Source organism: Excalfactoria chinensis, chromosome 19, assembly GCF_039878825.1.
Source record: "Excalfactoria chinensis isolate bCotChi1 chromosome 19, bCotChi1.hap2, whole genome shotgun sequence".
Lineage (NCBI taxonomy): Eukaryota > Metazoa > Chordata > Aves > Galliformes > Phasianidae > Excalfactoria > Excalfactoria chinensis.
Window position 1 is genome coordinate 6324894 of NC_092843.1, and position 14520 is coordinate 6339413.

General features: G+C 45.8%; 1 protein-coding gene across 1 annotated transcript in view; it reads left to right on the forward strand.

Moving 5' to 3' along the window:
- The first annotated feature begins 2238 nt into the window (after nucleotides 1–2238).
- Nucleotides 2239–14520, forward strand: part of MED13 (mediator complex subunit 13) — a 49077-nt gene continuing 36795 nt past the window's right edge. The window contains exons 1-3 of the mRNA XM_072353451.1: nucleotides 2239–2546; nucleotides 4319–4553; nucleotides 13136–13304. Coding sequence (XP_072209552.1) covers nucleotides 2481–2546; nucleotides 4319–4553; nucleotides 13136–13304 — 470 coding nt within the window. The 5' untranslated portion in view covers nucleotides 2239–2480. The remainder of the gene's footprint in view (nucleotides 2547–4318; nucleotides 4554–13135; nucleotides 13305–14520) is intronic.

Genomic DNA, 14520 nt, shown 5'->3' on the forward strand with positions numbered 1-14520 from the left:
CTTCTGCATGCATTCAAAAATGAACGTGGAATAGGAGAGGGTGAAGAGGATGAGTTTGCTTTACGAGGCTGTTTTGAAACTAGATTTTGCTGTCCCTGTAGCACCTTAATATGGAGTTATCCCCAAGTCCTGTGCATGGGGACAGAGAAACCAGGACACCTGCTTTGCCTATGTGGGCTGCACTAAATGGAGAAGATGGTGCTTCTTGGAGCACGGTTCTGACACAGAAGTGGAGCACAGACACGGTGCCGAATGGGCTGCGATGTGGAGCTCCCATTACTCAGGGATAGGCGCAGACCTCCCTTTTGGCTCAGGGCGATTCCTGCTGCGTGCACTGAACGTGGGGTTCAACGCGGGGCGGCGGGATTCGAACCCCTGCCTTCCTCCTCCTCTGCGCCACTGCGCGGTACGGCCGCTAGATGGCGCTCTCCCAACGAGGAAGCCGCCCGGGAGGCGCCCGCTGTCCGCGGCGCGGCGCCCTGCTTCCCCCGGCAGCGACGGCGGCCATGGCCGGGCGGGCCCACGTGACGGCGCGCCGGCCAATGAGCTTGCGGCAGGGGGCCCCGACTTTCGTCCCTGTGGCCGCCATTAAAGAAAAAGGGGCTCAGAATTAAACGGCGGCAGGATCCCCTCGCCCCCATCCCGCCCCTTCTTCGCCGTTCCGGCCGCGACGCGACATGGGGGAGACGCGCTGAGCGGGGCAGCCGGCAGAACAGGATGCCGCGGCCGGGCAGCCGTCGACAGAGACACCGCTGAGGGGCAGCGAGGAGGAGAAGAGCCGGCGGCTCCGGGGGCAGCGAAGCAGCAGCAGCAGCAGCAGCAGCGAGCGGCGGCCGTCGCGTCCTTCAGTCGGGGTGGGGGGGTGGGGGGGCTCCGAGCCCGTTCCCCGCGGCCCTTCCGCCTGAGGAGGACAGCCCGGGGCTCGGCCGCCGCCTCCCCGCCCTCCTGACGAGAGACTTCGCCGAGAGGAGGGGGCTCTCCGCCCACCGCCCCCGCAGCGCTCCCGGAGCCCCCCGCACCTGAGGAGAGCGGCGGCCCCGCGGTCACCCCCCCCCCCCCCTTCACCCACACATCCCCCCATCGCTGAAGAGACCAACCGGCTGAAGATTATCATTTGATATTTTTATTCTCCCTTCCCCCTCCCCCCCCCCCTTTTTTTTTTCCCCTTATTTCACCATTATTTTTTAAGGGACCGGTCCCTCCTCGCCTCCCCTCCACCTCGGGAAGGGGGAGGGGGGGTGAGGTTTGTGAGGGGTTTCGTTGCGGCCGAGAGGCTCCTCTCGCTGCCCGCCTTGACCCGGCGCCGTGAGGGGGGTTGGCCGCCCCCTGAAGACTCAGCGATTCCCCCCGACGGCTCCGCTGGGACGCTCCGTCCGCGCCCGACGAGACTCCGAGGGCCGCCCGCAGTTCCACCCCTCTCTCCCCCCTCCCCCTCCTTCCCCCCACGGACGGATTTTCACCCTCTCCACGAAGAGCGCTGATTTCGGGCTCGGGGCCGTTTCCCCCCCCTCCCCCCGAGGAGACTTTTGCGGCCTTTTCCTCTCCAGGATCCCCCCTATCCTCCTTCTCCTCCTTCTCCTCTTCCCCCCCCCCCGGCTCCCGCAGATGGTTTTTGAGGTCCCCCCCCAGGACGATCTCCTCTCTTCGGCCTTCTCCAACCCTTCCGGCTCTCCTCACCGCCGGCTCCTCGCGCTTGTTTTGATGATTTTACATTTTTAATTTATTGGGATTTTTTATTATTATTATTATTTTTTATTTTTTTGGAGGGGGGGTGAAACGAAGAACCCCCCCCAACCGCCCCCCTTTCGCCCCTTTACCCCCCCCCCTTCGCACACACATCTACCCTGTTGCCCTCGGACTCCGAAGCCACGAGCCCAGGATCGGGCCCTGCCCGAGCGCTGCGCTGTTGCCCCTTTTCTCCCCGAGGAAGAGGAGGATTCATTACCCCGTTGGATTATTTATTTCCCCGCCATCAGAGGAAGGAGAGATGCCGGCCGGGTTCTCCCATTAACCCCCCCCGGATTCGTTACCCCATTTTCTCCTGTTGGATACATCGCCCCTTCGCCTCCCCTCCAGAAGAGGAGCGGGGATCGATCCCAATCTGCGCTGCGTTACCCACTGCCTCCCTCTGTCCTCCCCTTTACCCCCCCTTCTCCCCCACCCCCCCCTTCTTATTTCATATCCAGAGGAGAAAACGCTCTGAGTTTCTCCTTAAAAAATAATAACAATCATTTTTAACTCCCCCCACCCCCTCCTCTCTTACGCCCTCCCGGGTTATTTACCCTACCACTATTCCGTGTGTGTGTGCGTACGTAAAGCCCTTATTTAACTGCATTATTATTTGTGCGTGTGCCTCGCCCCCTCCCCCGTCCCCTCGCAGTGTCTGTCTCCCTCTCCCTCTCTCTCTCTCTCTCTCTGTCTGTCTCTTTCTTTCTTGTCGGAGGCTGTGGGATAATGGCGTGTGGGTTGTGGCTGTGAGGATGAGTTCCTGCTTCGTGCCGAACGGGGCCAGCCTGGAGGATTGCCATTCCAACCTCTTCTGCCTGGTGAGCTCCCGCGGCCGCGCACACGCGCGACGTGAGCGGAGTGGGAGCGGGAGGCGGCCGGGGGAGGGGAGGAGGCCGGGCAGTGGCAGCAAGCAGCCATTTTTAGCAGAGCTTCTGCTGGAGGAGCCCTCGGAGCAGGCCCAGCCGGGCGGCAGCCAAGCTCTCCGTGCCCCCCCCCCCCCCGGCTCCCCGCCGCCTCGCTTCGCCCCTCCCTCCGCTTTCAGCCCGGGCTTCGCGGCTCCGGCCCTGCCCTCAACTTTTCGGGCTTTCTTTTACCTCTTTACTGAAGGAAGCTGTGCCTTCTCCCCTCGGCCAACTTTCTCCTTTCCCTCCCCGCTGTACGCATCCCACGGCCCAAACCCTTCTCCTTGCCTTTAAGCCACCCCCTGTCGCCTTTACCCCGAGACCCCCGCTGCCTTCTATGCGTTGTTCACCATTTTGTGCTCTTTTTATTTTTCCTTCCCCCACATCCAACCTCGGTACGAAATTGTTGGGATTTTTTTTTTTTCCTTTCATTTTGGTAGCGCCCGACGCAGATTGGATTTCATTGGGCTGTGATGCAATTTGGGTGCTGCACTCACCTCCTTCATCGGCTTAATGCAAATCAGTCGATATCAGATGGCTGCCTGATGTATTTTATTATGGTTGTTATTATTATTGAAATCATTATAAGTAAAAACAACCACCGAACCAACAAAACCTGTGCCAGGCTGTGGTGTGGGGGCTGTTGGATGGGGGTCACCCCTTTGGGGCCTGCACCCCATCCTGCCGCCACCTTTGTAAATCCAGGCTGTCTGAATGTCAACTGTTGCAGCCCCCGTAGCTTCCATCTAAATTGTTTCTCCTCCTCAAGGTAGAAGGCTGCCATGTTAGGTTTAAATGTTGCGGTGATCTTAGGTGCGTTATGTGCTAGGAGGGAAATCAGCGACTTGTTGGCAAGTAGCACCTCACCTCTGTGCTGCCTTCTTGTTGGGAACCAAGGGGTGATGCTGTCCCAAAGGGCCTTAAGGCTGAAGTGCTTGAGGGGGAGAAGCTCGGTGTTAGAACTTAGTGTGGTGCTGGGTTGGGGATAATCCAGGAATCGTCGCTTTCCCACTAGGTATGGTGGTAGCTCTTCGCTCTATAAAGTCGGATGAAGCTTTGCCCAGAAGGGGATTTAGTGGATCATAACCAATGATGTGTAATTTAATGAGAGAAACAGGATTTAAATTCTTAAAACGTGGTGTGGGAAATGAAAAGCGTGATGGCTCAGAGTGAAATAAGTGAGCTTGAGAAGCTTCCTGCACGCGATAGGGAATTTTACAATAGGGAAGCAGTGAAATTTTCTGAAGTAGCAGAGGAGGGGCAGAGCGGCTGCCTGACTTCGATTTTTTTCCCCTATTTCCTGTATCCTCAGAGTAATCTTGGATTTCAAAAGGCAGCGTAAGCATAAGTGAGCATGAAGTGAGTAGTTACTTGCTAAGGCGAGCGCTTCTAAGATTGGACATTTGGAGCCTGCAAATAATTAGATAATTGTCGCTCGTTGTTCATTTTTGTTTTCAATCAAATGGGACGTTTTTTTTTTTCTCTGTCACTTTAAAGCTGCAGTGACAATGCACAGCTCTTGCTTTACTGCAGCTATTAGGAGATTTAGAAACCGGGTGCCTGGTTATTTCCAATTTACCTTCTCAGGTGTGTGGAACTTAGAAGCGTGGTTTCTGTTACAGCTGGCTGTTTCTGTTGGGAACGTACCCCGATGTCTGATGGTTGGTTTCTTGTTTTCCTTCCCTTAGGCTGATCTAACTGGGATTAAATGGAAGCGATACGTATGGCAGGGTCCAACGTCTGCCCCCATTCTCTTTCCGGTGACGGAAGAGGACCCTATTTTGAGCAGCTTCAGTCGCTGTCTGAAGGCAGATGTGCTCAGTGTTTGGCGCCGAGACCAGAGACCTGGACGCAGGGAGCTGTGGATATTTTGGTGGGGTGATGACCCCAACTTTGCTGACCTTATCCATCATGATCTCTCAGGTAGGAAGAAACGAATGCCTTCTTTTGGTCAGTGCAATGGTGCTGTTACTCCTGGTGTTCTCCTGCCAGCCCTTACAGAAGTCTGTGTGAGATAAACTGTTGTCTAGAGATAAGATAAATGTATTCCCATAATCTACAACTTTGATTTTATGGTGATAATGGGAAGAACTGTCAGAAGCCAAATTACGATGGCAGCGCAGATCAAACAGCTTAGGTGGTCTTGGTCTGCTGGGTAATAAAGAAACAAGTTTTTCCTCCCTACTTTCTTCTTTTTTTTGGGGGGAGGGGAGTGGGAGGAAATACACAAAACCATCAAGCAAGTAGGCCTATGAATTTTGGCAACTTCTTGGGACTTCTTGTGCCCAAGGCCGTGCCCGTGATTCAAAAGTGATGCCTTAAACATGTTTTGATCAGGTCTGTTTTGTTGGGTAACTGGAAATTCAAACCAAAATCCCATTTTATTATTTAATAAAAATTGTAGAGATTTTGGGCAATTCTGAACCGTGGGGAGTTGTTTGGGTTGGAAGTCAAGTTGTTGGTGGGGAGTCCTCAAAAGAAGGCAATTTGCTTCATGGTTTTGTGTGAGAATCCTTAGACCTTGTGTTTTCTCACCCTTTACCAGTGCTCTGAACCTGTGTATGCTTTCAAACTTAGACCTGCTGCTTCTGAAAGACTTACCAGTATCTATATTTCTCAGCGCTGTTCTATTTGAGACTTGGCACTTTCTTTTGAAAACATTTACTTGTTGATGTCAGTTCCAAAAGTATGATAAGCAACTGGAAAGCTGTGTGATGAAATTCAGCATTTAGACAATGTGTAAATCTGTTGGTGAGACTACAGTGATTCAGGGTGGGGGGAGGGAAGAATTGCATCGCCGTAACTTCCTTTGAAATAATGTACAGTATTTGAGTTACTGAAGTGTAAAATGAGACCAAGGTTTGGTGACCTGCTGACCAGACATTGTTAATGCTGTGTTTGTGGATAAGCTGAAGAACAAACACGAATTTGAAGTGCTGCTGTGGCAGATGACTTGAAACAATTTAACGTGTGGGTTTTGGTGCCCATGATGGGATCTGGGAAAGAATCGACATATTGAAATAGTGCTTATTTGTTTGAATAGTGGACTTCAGAGTTAGGATGCTGCTGGTATTCCTGTCTGTCCTGGAAATTGAAGTTCTGCATCTTTAAATGTTATCAGTGTTGTAGGTTGCTTGGTATTTCAGTACATTGATGGCTTCCTTATTTTTGCCCTATGAGTAACCTCGGTCTTGACCTGCAGGAAACATCCTTTGTATGGCTGAGATGTAACTTAGACTAAAGGCTATTTTTGGCCTGGGCCTGCCCTGAGCAAAGACCAACTGTTGTGGGAGAGTATCTGTGTAGAACTTGTGTGCAGTTGGCTCTGGTGAGATTAAAGTGAGCCCAGCGTGTTACATTTGTGTCCGTGTGTTACAAGTTAAGCCATTTGGAGACTTTGTTTCTGCGCTAGGTGGCCATCCAAATCTTGTCTGAGCAACTTCCTTTCTGCGTTCCCTTGAAGTCAATCTACTAATGTTGAGGTGCCTTTTGAAACAGCGGTGTTTGGTAGCTGAGCTTTTAGGTCAGCTTGTGTTTGTATTTAGGGATGTTCTCTTCTGTGCAGGTAGATAAGCACCGAGGGTGATGCGTGTTTATCAACTCCAAACCCCTCCTATGCAGTGAGGGAGATGTAGTAGTGGGTGAGTGTCTCCCAGGGCTGTCTTTGCCATTGCTCAGGTCTTGTCTTTGCTCAGCTCTACCCTTCCAGACAGGTTATTCTATGTGTTTTGCTGTTGAACACTTGTTACCTATGCCCATGTGTAGAGATACTGACATTGTAGCTTTAGCAGGAATTTTTTTTTGTCTCCTCTTAATTAAAAGGGGGATGTTATAATATATTAGTCTGCTTGGTTTTTACATGACCAGGAGCTGATATTCAACAGCTGAGTTGTCTGAGGAGTACCCACACCTGCACTTTTTCTCCCCCATTACACAAAATCTTAATGTGAACCTCATATAGGAAAGAATTACGGCTGAACCCAAACAATGTTATCTGACCTTTGTCATAGACCTAATGGATTTTTTCATTGGTGGACAATTTCTCCTAGTAATTCACATTGCCCTGTTCTCCCAATGATTGCTTGTCCCATTTTCAATGGAAAAGATAAATTACTTCCTGGCAGAGGCTTGTTACCTTCAAAATTGATTGGAAATTGTTTGCTGCTGATGGTTGAGGTGCTGCCTCATTTAGAATTTTTCTACTCAGTAGGAGAGGAATTGTCCTAAAGAACCGAATGCAGGAGTGGAGTAGGAGCAGCTTCCTGCTGCTGGCATGTCTTTTACTGCCTACGGATAGGGAAGGGGGGCAGCTTTGGTTTTGGCTTCCTTTGGCATGAAGCTGTGCCTGTTAGGGAGAGGTCAGTACTTTGGCAGTTTTTTGATGATTTCTTTGTGATTTGTTGTTCCAATGAATAATGGATGCAGAGTGTCTGGAACACATCTCAGTCATCAACACTCAGTACCTGAAATATGGCACCCTTTGAGGATCTCTTCATCCTCTGCAGAAGCACCTTCCCAAGATCACTTCAAAAGGGAACATACAGTTTTGTGGGTGTACATCTGTGCATATCAGATAAAAAAAGATGTTTCTTTTTCTCTCTTCAGCCAGTATGTTCTAGAAGTTCTGCCTTTGCCCTAGAGGTATGTCAGAATGACTGCTACTGGCTATATCTGGATGCTCGTATCGAGCCTTGGGTAACAGTCTTGTTGATGGTCAGGGATTGTTGTTGCCTGGGGGCATGTCAAAAGGAGACTTGTTCAGAGTTAGTAATTGATCAGTAATATTGACTTCACTCAATCATTTCTCTTTTCCTTCCCTAAGAAGCTACTTATTGTATGTATTACCAAAAACCCGTCGGTCTGTTTCTCCCTCAACATAGCCAGAGGCAGACAGAAGTTAGTGAAATGTTACTTTATCCTCCAACAACCTCAAAGGTTATGTTTCTGTTGTGATGGTGAGGCTTGATTATAGTAATTTCTGCAACTCAAGCCTTAACATAGGACAGATTGGAGAATTTCAGAAGGCAATGATCCCTCACTGGTCTAATCAACAGTTGTTGTTTTGTTTTTTTTATTAGATAAGTTATTTTCTTTTTAAATTCTGCTGAAGTGCTTGCCTATATGTTTTTAAATTGGTAGAATTGGTAGCAGTTTCAAACCTGAGAACAGTTGGGCATGAATTATGCACAAGACATAGTCCCAAGGAAATGGTTACGTTTTGATTAATGCTTGGGTAGGGGAAAGCTTCAATGTGCCATTGACCTTCAAGTTGCATCTTTGAAATGGTGAGCTGTAAGATGCAGCTTTTTCCTTCTGGTGTCTGTTAAATCTCATTAATTTACTTTAGAGTGTTTTCCTCGTATCTGTCATATATCGAGTTAATCCGTTTTTTGTTTGCTGAGCAGTCTTCCTCCCACTTCTGTGAAGGATAAATGTATGAGCATAATGCTGGTCTTAGCTCCGTGCTGAGCCTCTAGGAGAGCTTTAAGGAAGGAGGAGTGAGGTCTGTGTGACAATGGCTTGTTGCTGATCCTGACTGGGAAAAACAGCAACAGCGATGGCAGCGAGGGCTTCTTTCTGTGTGTTGTCTGGTTCTCAGTGTATGTGCATTATAGGTCATATCCTTGTCTCCAAACAGATCTGAGAGCAGCTTGGTTTGTGCTGATGTCAGCATCGGGTGTCTCATTACTTCTAATACAATGGAAACCGGAGTCCAAGCCAGTTACCATACTGTGAGCTCTGCAGAAAAGCCTGCTGCTTGCAACTATGCAGCAAAGTGAGCTTGGAAAACAGCTCAGCTGGTGGTGTGCTGGTTTGGTTTTGTTTTTTTAGATACCATTTGCTTCCTAAACCCATTTTACTACTACAGCTACTATGAAAAGGATGCATTCTTTAAAAATTCTGCAACTAGTGGCAGGTACAGTGTCACATGCATAACATGCCTGCATAGATGAGAGCAGTGAGCCTGCATTGCTGAGGGTGAGATTTATGACAATTTATCTGCTTATGGGGTTACCCAAAGACGGTGTGGAGGAGGATATTAATGAAACACGCAGTGAGAAAGGTGTTCAGCTTTTACTTGGTTATGGCCATGCCATAGCTCTCTGTGCAAGGGAACTTAGAGCTAGCAGATTCTGAAGGCAATTTGTAGGCAAGCATAGTTATGTACTTAAAAAAAGGTCATACCTTCAGGCTTTTAATGCTTAGAAAACAAACCACTTTTGCTGAGTAGAAAAAGTATAGAAAACATTCTTGTGGTGCTGGTAAAGGGCTCATGCTGACTTGTAGTGGTGCTGAGTATTCTGAGGACGGTATTGGGGACAGTAGCTCATGTTTTGGCTTGTCTCTCAGTTGATGAAATTTTGCAACAAGTTTGGATAACTGGAGTGTTTTCAGTGAATGTAGATGAGATACAACCCTGCAGAATCCAAGTAAGAAAACATATGTTGGAGCTGGTATTGAGTTCTAGTCAGCAGCTCTAAACACAGAATGGTGCTTCTCACTTAGTTGTATAAGGGATATAGGCTCTGAAAACTATTTTGCAGTAGGCTAGCAGGATAATTCTTACTTTTGAACAATTTAATTTCATCTTAAAGTATTTGGAATTTTCAATTCTTTCATTCTTTTAAAAGGAAATATCACCCTGTGTTACTATCGTGTAATTACAATATACAGCAACAATTGTAGTCTGACACTTACATAGGAAGTGGGATTTGATCGTATAAATCAGTTTTGCATCTGTCTATTTCTATAACTGGCTTGCTGTCAAATGGTGACAGAAAGGAAGCCCGTGAAAGTAAGCAGTGCTTTATAAATGCTTCTGAATCATGATACGAAGGAATGGATGCTTTTTTTTTTTTTCCTTGTGTACTTAAAGTAATTGGGGGGATGGAGCTGAAGTCCAGAGTGCTGGCTTGACTTTAGGTTCAGGTAAAGCAAACTCTCCATGTAGTATAAAGGGAGAAGAAGAGAATTCATTACAAGAGGACAGTTTGTGTAAATGCTTGTCTAAGGGGTTGACATTTATGCTACAGAGCAGTTGTCTGAATCAGAGAGTGAGAGGACTAACCAGAAGTATTTGTAATCAACAACAAAAGGTTTGTAACCTGTGGATTACCAGAGCACTTGTGTGGATATCGCTTGTCTGAAGTAAAGCCGTGGCTCAACACCTCTTAAAATGAATCAGCGACTTATTTTGGTCTATTGCTATTATCGGGTTGAACGTTTACTGTTATTCAGTCTAAGAAAGATTAGAAGATGAAACCATCTCTTCCTTTCCCTCTCACAAAAAGCATTTTTTATTTTTTTTTAAGTTCACTTATTATGATTCCTATTAAATAAGAGGGTTTTTAAGATGTTGAGAAACAAACATTTAAATAAAGAAGAAAAACGTGACTTGGGTTCAGACCTCCTGTGTGTTTCTCTCCTTCCATCTACCACCAAAGTAAGAGGGGTTGGGGGTGGTGACTAAATAGACTTCAGAACAATGCAGAACACTTACTGCTGTTTTTCTGCACAGATTTGAATAATGCTCTGAAGTGAGAGTATCTTTAACCCCCATCCTTTCCCTAGCAAGTGTGCTGTTGTCAATCCCAGGTGCTTTCTGATCAGCAGGCATGTTTATAGCAGGCTGTCTTTTCACATTCTAGTGCTCTAATAGTGATTTCCACCAGAGCCTTACACTCACCCCACATAATACGCTTCTCTTTTGTAATTCCCAAGAGCTCTCCTAGCTTAGTTTGCTGCTGAAACAATCTTGTGGCAAGTTCTTGCATGCAAACTTTTGTTAATAACTTGGTTGTCAGCACAACTATTAATGTTAAATGGAATTCTCAGTGCTTTGTAGTATCCTCAGAAAACTGAAACTTCTCCTTCGTGCCTGTAGCATGACCATCAAAATGATTATACTCATGTGTCTGTGCAACTTCAGCATCTTTCTGCTCATTGATACGCACTAATATGTCAAAACAAAACTGGGTATAAAGGCTGGAAATAATTCTTTGTCTTTGTTACCCTCCCGTAGTTGGTAATTGATGCAGGGGGTCTTCTTGGAATGGTTTTCTTTAATTACAAAAGCTATATTGGAACCAAGTATTTAACCTTTGAAATGGTGCGGAGTTTATTGTGCAGTTAAAGTCCAGTATCATTAAGCCTTGTAGTTAATGTTTGCTCTATTGAGCTGCTTGTTTGCCACCAGTTGAGCAGTATGTGCTGAGCAACAAAGCTGCCTGTAGGATAGGGCTGCTTGTTTGTGTGTGTCTCCAAATCTCTGAGCCAGGGAAAAACGCGTCCTCTTGGCACCGGTGTTTTATGCCCTTTGACTTTGGACCTTTGTTGCTGTTTTGTTGCAGGCTTCTTGTATGATGTTTCCTCAGTGAGTTACTGTATCATCTTGTAGCCTTATGGTTTGCAAAACAAGTTTTTGCTGATTTTAACGCCAGAGTAAGGTGATAGAAGGGAAGAAACTCACACTGGGATCTCTCAGGAAATGCAGTTCCTTGCTTTTCCTTGCCTTTACCAGGAGAGTATTTAACGTAATGATTCATCTGCAGTGATGTGCATCTCTTCCTCTACAAATTATGGGGCAGGTCTGTTTACTCTTCTTCTGTCCCTTAGAGAAGGATTCTGGGACAGTGAGTAATCTGTAACTCACAGCAGTGATGTGGAATGGAAACATGCACTTATTAGTGTGGAATTAAACAAGACACAGATGTGTCCCCCCATTTTCTAGTTGCACTAGAGCCTTGAAATTCCATTTTCTTCACCCCTGTCTTAAACGTTGCTTGTTGTAATAAGCTGTAGGGTTTCCTTCTAAATAAAACCCTTAGGTGTTTGGTTTTCTATGTGCTCTCTAATTTAAGGATATTGAGACTTAATACCATTGCAACCTTTTAAGCTTCTAAGTGGCTTCCAGATAAAGGTGGAGGGGCTTATTTCAAAGGGCGATTTACAATGCAAGGACTTGGCTGCGTTGCTGAGGTTTTCTGACCATAAAGCAATCCATGGGAAGCTGTTTGAACCCAAAACCTCTCTGAAATGATGAACAGACAGGTTGCTTCTGTAAGACCTTGTGTGTGGAACTGGAGTCTGAACCTGAACTCACTGCTTGGAGGTGCAACAGGTGATGGATAAGAAGGGGTATGGATGGCTTGATCTAGCCTTGAACGCTGAGTATGGGTGGGAGCAAGTGACTTCTACACCTCTCTTTCAACTTGTGTTGTTTTACAACTACCTGGAGACTGAAGTAGAAATGTCTCCTTCTCTGTTTCATGGAGTCATTTTAGTCTGTGCTGTTACATGGAGTGCCAAAGCGATGGAACTGTAAGAATAACTGTGCTAAGCTAGGCCAAGGTTGACCAGTAGCAGGTCTTTGGGGATATCTGTCAAACACGATGTCCGAGGGTTGTAGGTGTAAAGGTAGGACCTGATTGCCATAATGGAAGGAGAAGATCCTGAGTTCTCCTATATATTCTCTCTATCTGAGCTCATTCTCTGAAGAGAATGAACCATTGCGAGATGTTATGGGAGCCATGAAGTGTCTCTCACTTGTGTGGTGTGGCTGCCACTATAATCCTTTGGGACCACCACTCCTAGGGCCTGTGGTGTATGCTGAAGCACTAAATGCAGGCCGGAGTGGTTGAAGAGATTACAGCTTCTTGTAACGAATCTTGCTTTCTGATTTGGGAAATCAACTTGGCTCGCTGTGTTTTATGTACGTGCACCACAGACCAGATCTTGGTGTTTCACTTGAGAATCCTATCAGTATGAACTGGGCTTTGTTTTTCTGTTTGCTGTTCCGTGTATAGATCTGAAAGTGGCACTAGCCTGATTTTCTGTCTTTCTTGTTTATTTGTTTATTTTAAAATCTTAAAGAAAATTCCAGTTGTGTGAATCTTCTGAGGAGAGGGTTCACGTGGTTCCTACCACTGCTTTTTGTGTCTAGGTGGGGGGAAAAACACCACCTTCCTTCCTCATTAGTGGATGGATGACCATTATGGGTCAGTTAATCATTACTGCTTTTGCCCAGCTCCTCAATGAGCAGTAGCTAAACACACAAGGATATTTAACAAATGTGGCTGTGGGCAATTTAATTTATTTTTTTATTAAACATAACTGTCACTTAGCATTGCAAAATAACTAGTTCAAAATACTCAAAACACGAGCCACCCTGCAAACAGATACATGGTTTTGCAGACTGAAATACGTAACATACTGGCGCTGGTTGTTTCCTTCTGTTTACAAATAGCCTTGGATCTCTTTTTCCTTTTTTTTTTTAAGGAAGGAGTGTGGGGGAGAGTCTTTATAACTGATTACATTTAGCAGATGTACTCTTGTAACATTCAAATTACTTGCCTCATGTTATAGGCTACGTGGTTGTATGTTATACTGTGACTGTCTTAAGAGCTTGTGGGAGAGGAAAGCATCTTATGAAATGCCTCCTGTGTGAAATAATAGGATGTAGTTCAACATTAATTTCTGTTTTCTTTTTTTTCTTTGCCTTGTAGAAGAAGAAGATGGTGTTTGGGAGAATGGACTTTCTTATGAATGTCGCACTCTGCTTTTCAAAGCTGTTCACAACCTGTTGGAGAGGTGTTTAATGAACCGGAATTTTGTGCGCATTGGGAAATGGTTTGTGAAGCCTTATGAGAAAGATGAAAAACCTATAAATAAAAGGTAGGATGCTTTATTTTGATTTATTAAAGAAGCTGTGGAGTTTGTTTAAGCTTTATGCTAGAAGAAACATTTAATTAAGAGCACTCAATTTATGGGTTGCTTGGGATCCTGAATCTCTGATCTTTCTTGTTTTTCTGCCTTTTGGGAGTTCTTTAAAACTTTCTTATGAAGAAAGGCAGTGATACTGAAGATAATAATCTGTCTCCTCTGTATTGGACACTGTGGATAGGAAGAGTTGCAAAAGAAGCTAGAGTCTTTTAGGAATGAAGAAAAGTACAGCTGCTGTGAAGCTACCAATATAGTGGCCAGGACTAATTCTAACTGTAAATAGTGCTTGTTCTTTGAGGAAGTGGAATCTGGAGAGCCATTTACAGGTGTCACATGCAGAGAGGGCTTTGGGAAGAGAGTTTGTTAGCTTCTCTTTAGAAAGAAAGTTGCATCTGGGGACATGATTGGTAGGGGAATACATATGGCCTCCACGCTGGGAGGGAGGAGGACGAGGAGCAAATTTCTGATCTGGAATGGAAGAACTTCTCCTCGTGGTTCTAACATGGTTTGACACGGTCTATGTTGCCTAGCAATAAGTAATGAAATGAATAAAAACTAGGTTATCTGGAACAAGTGTAATCTCTGTTCCCAAATCAGCTTTTAAAATCCAAAGTAATTTAAAGCTTAGAGAATGGCGATGGGTTTTCTTATTTGTTTTTATCTGTTCTGTTTGTTTGTTTTAGTGCATATGTTAAATCTTGCATGTCGAATATTTGGGGATTGGTGGCTCTGCTTTTTGGATGTGGAGTTGGGCTTTGTTGGTATCCTCTGCAATAAATTGAAACCTGAAAGAAATCCAGATCTGTTTTGCAGCAGAAGCATATGTTTGTGTGTGTATCTATCAGTTGTGGACTGCTGCTTTTAATTTATGGGCAAACTTGTCCTAGTTCCAGGCATCCCTTTGTCCCCCCTAGTAAGGGAAAGATATTTCCTTTCTTCAGTGTCCTTGCCCACCCATTTCTTCTCTCTTTCGGTGCCATAAATCCATAATAGTTTACTTTTACCTATTTAAACTGATACTGTCTTGGCACAATCTGGGCTTTCTTCAGTTGAGAAACTAGTTTTCCAAATTGCTGTTTGAAACCAGCATTTGTTATGTCATGGCATCTCTTGGAGTCATTCTAAGAAGCTCTCTGCAGCAGCTGGAAAAGCTGATGAAAGCTTTTAA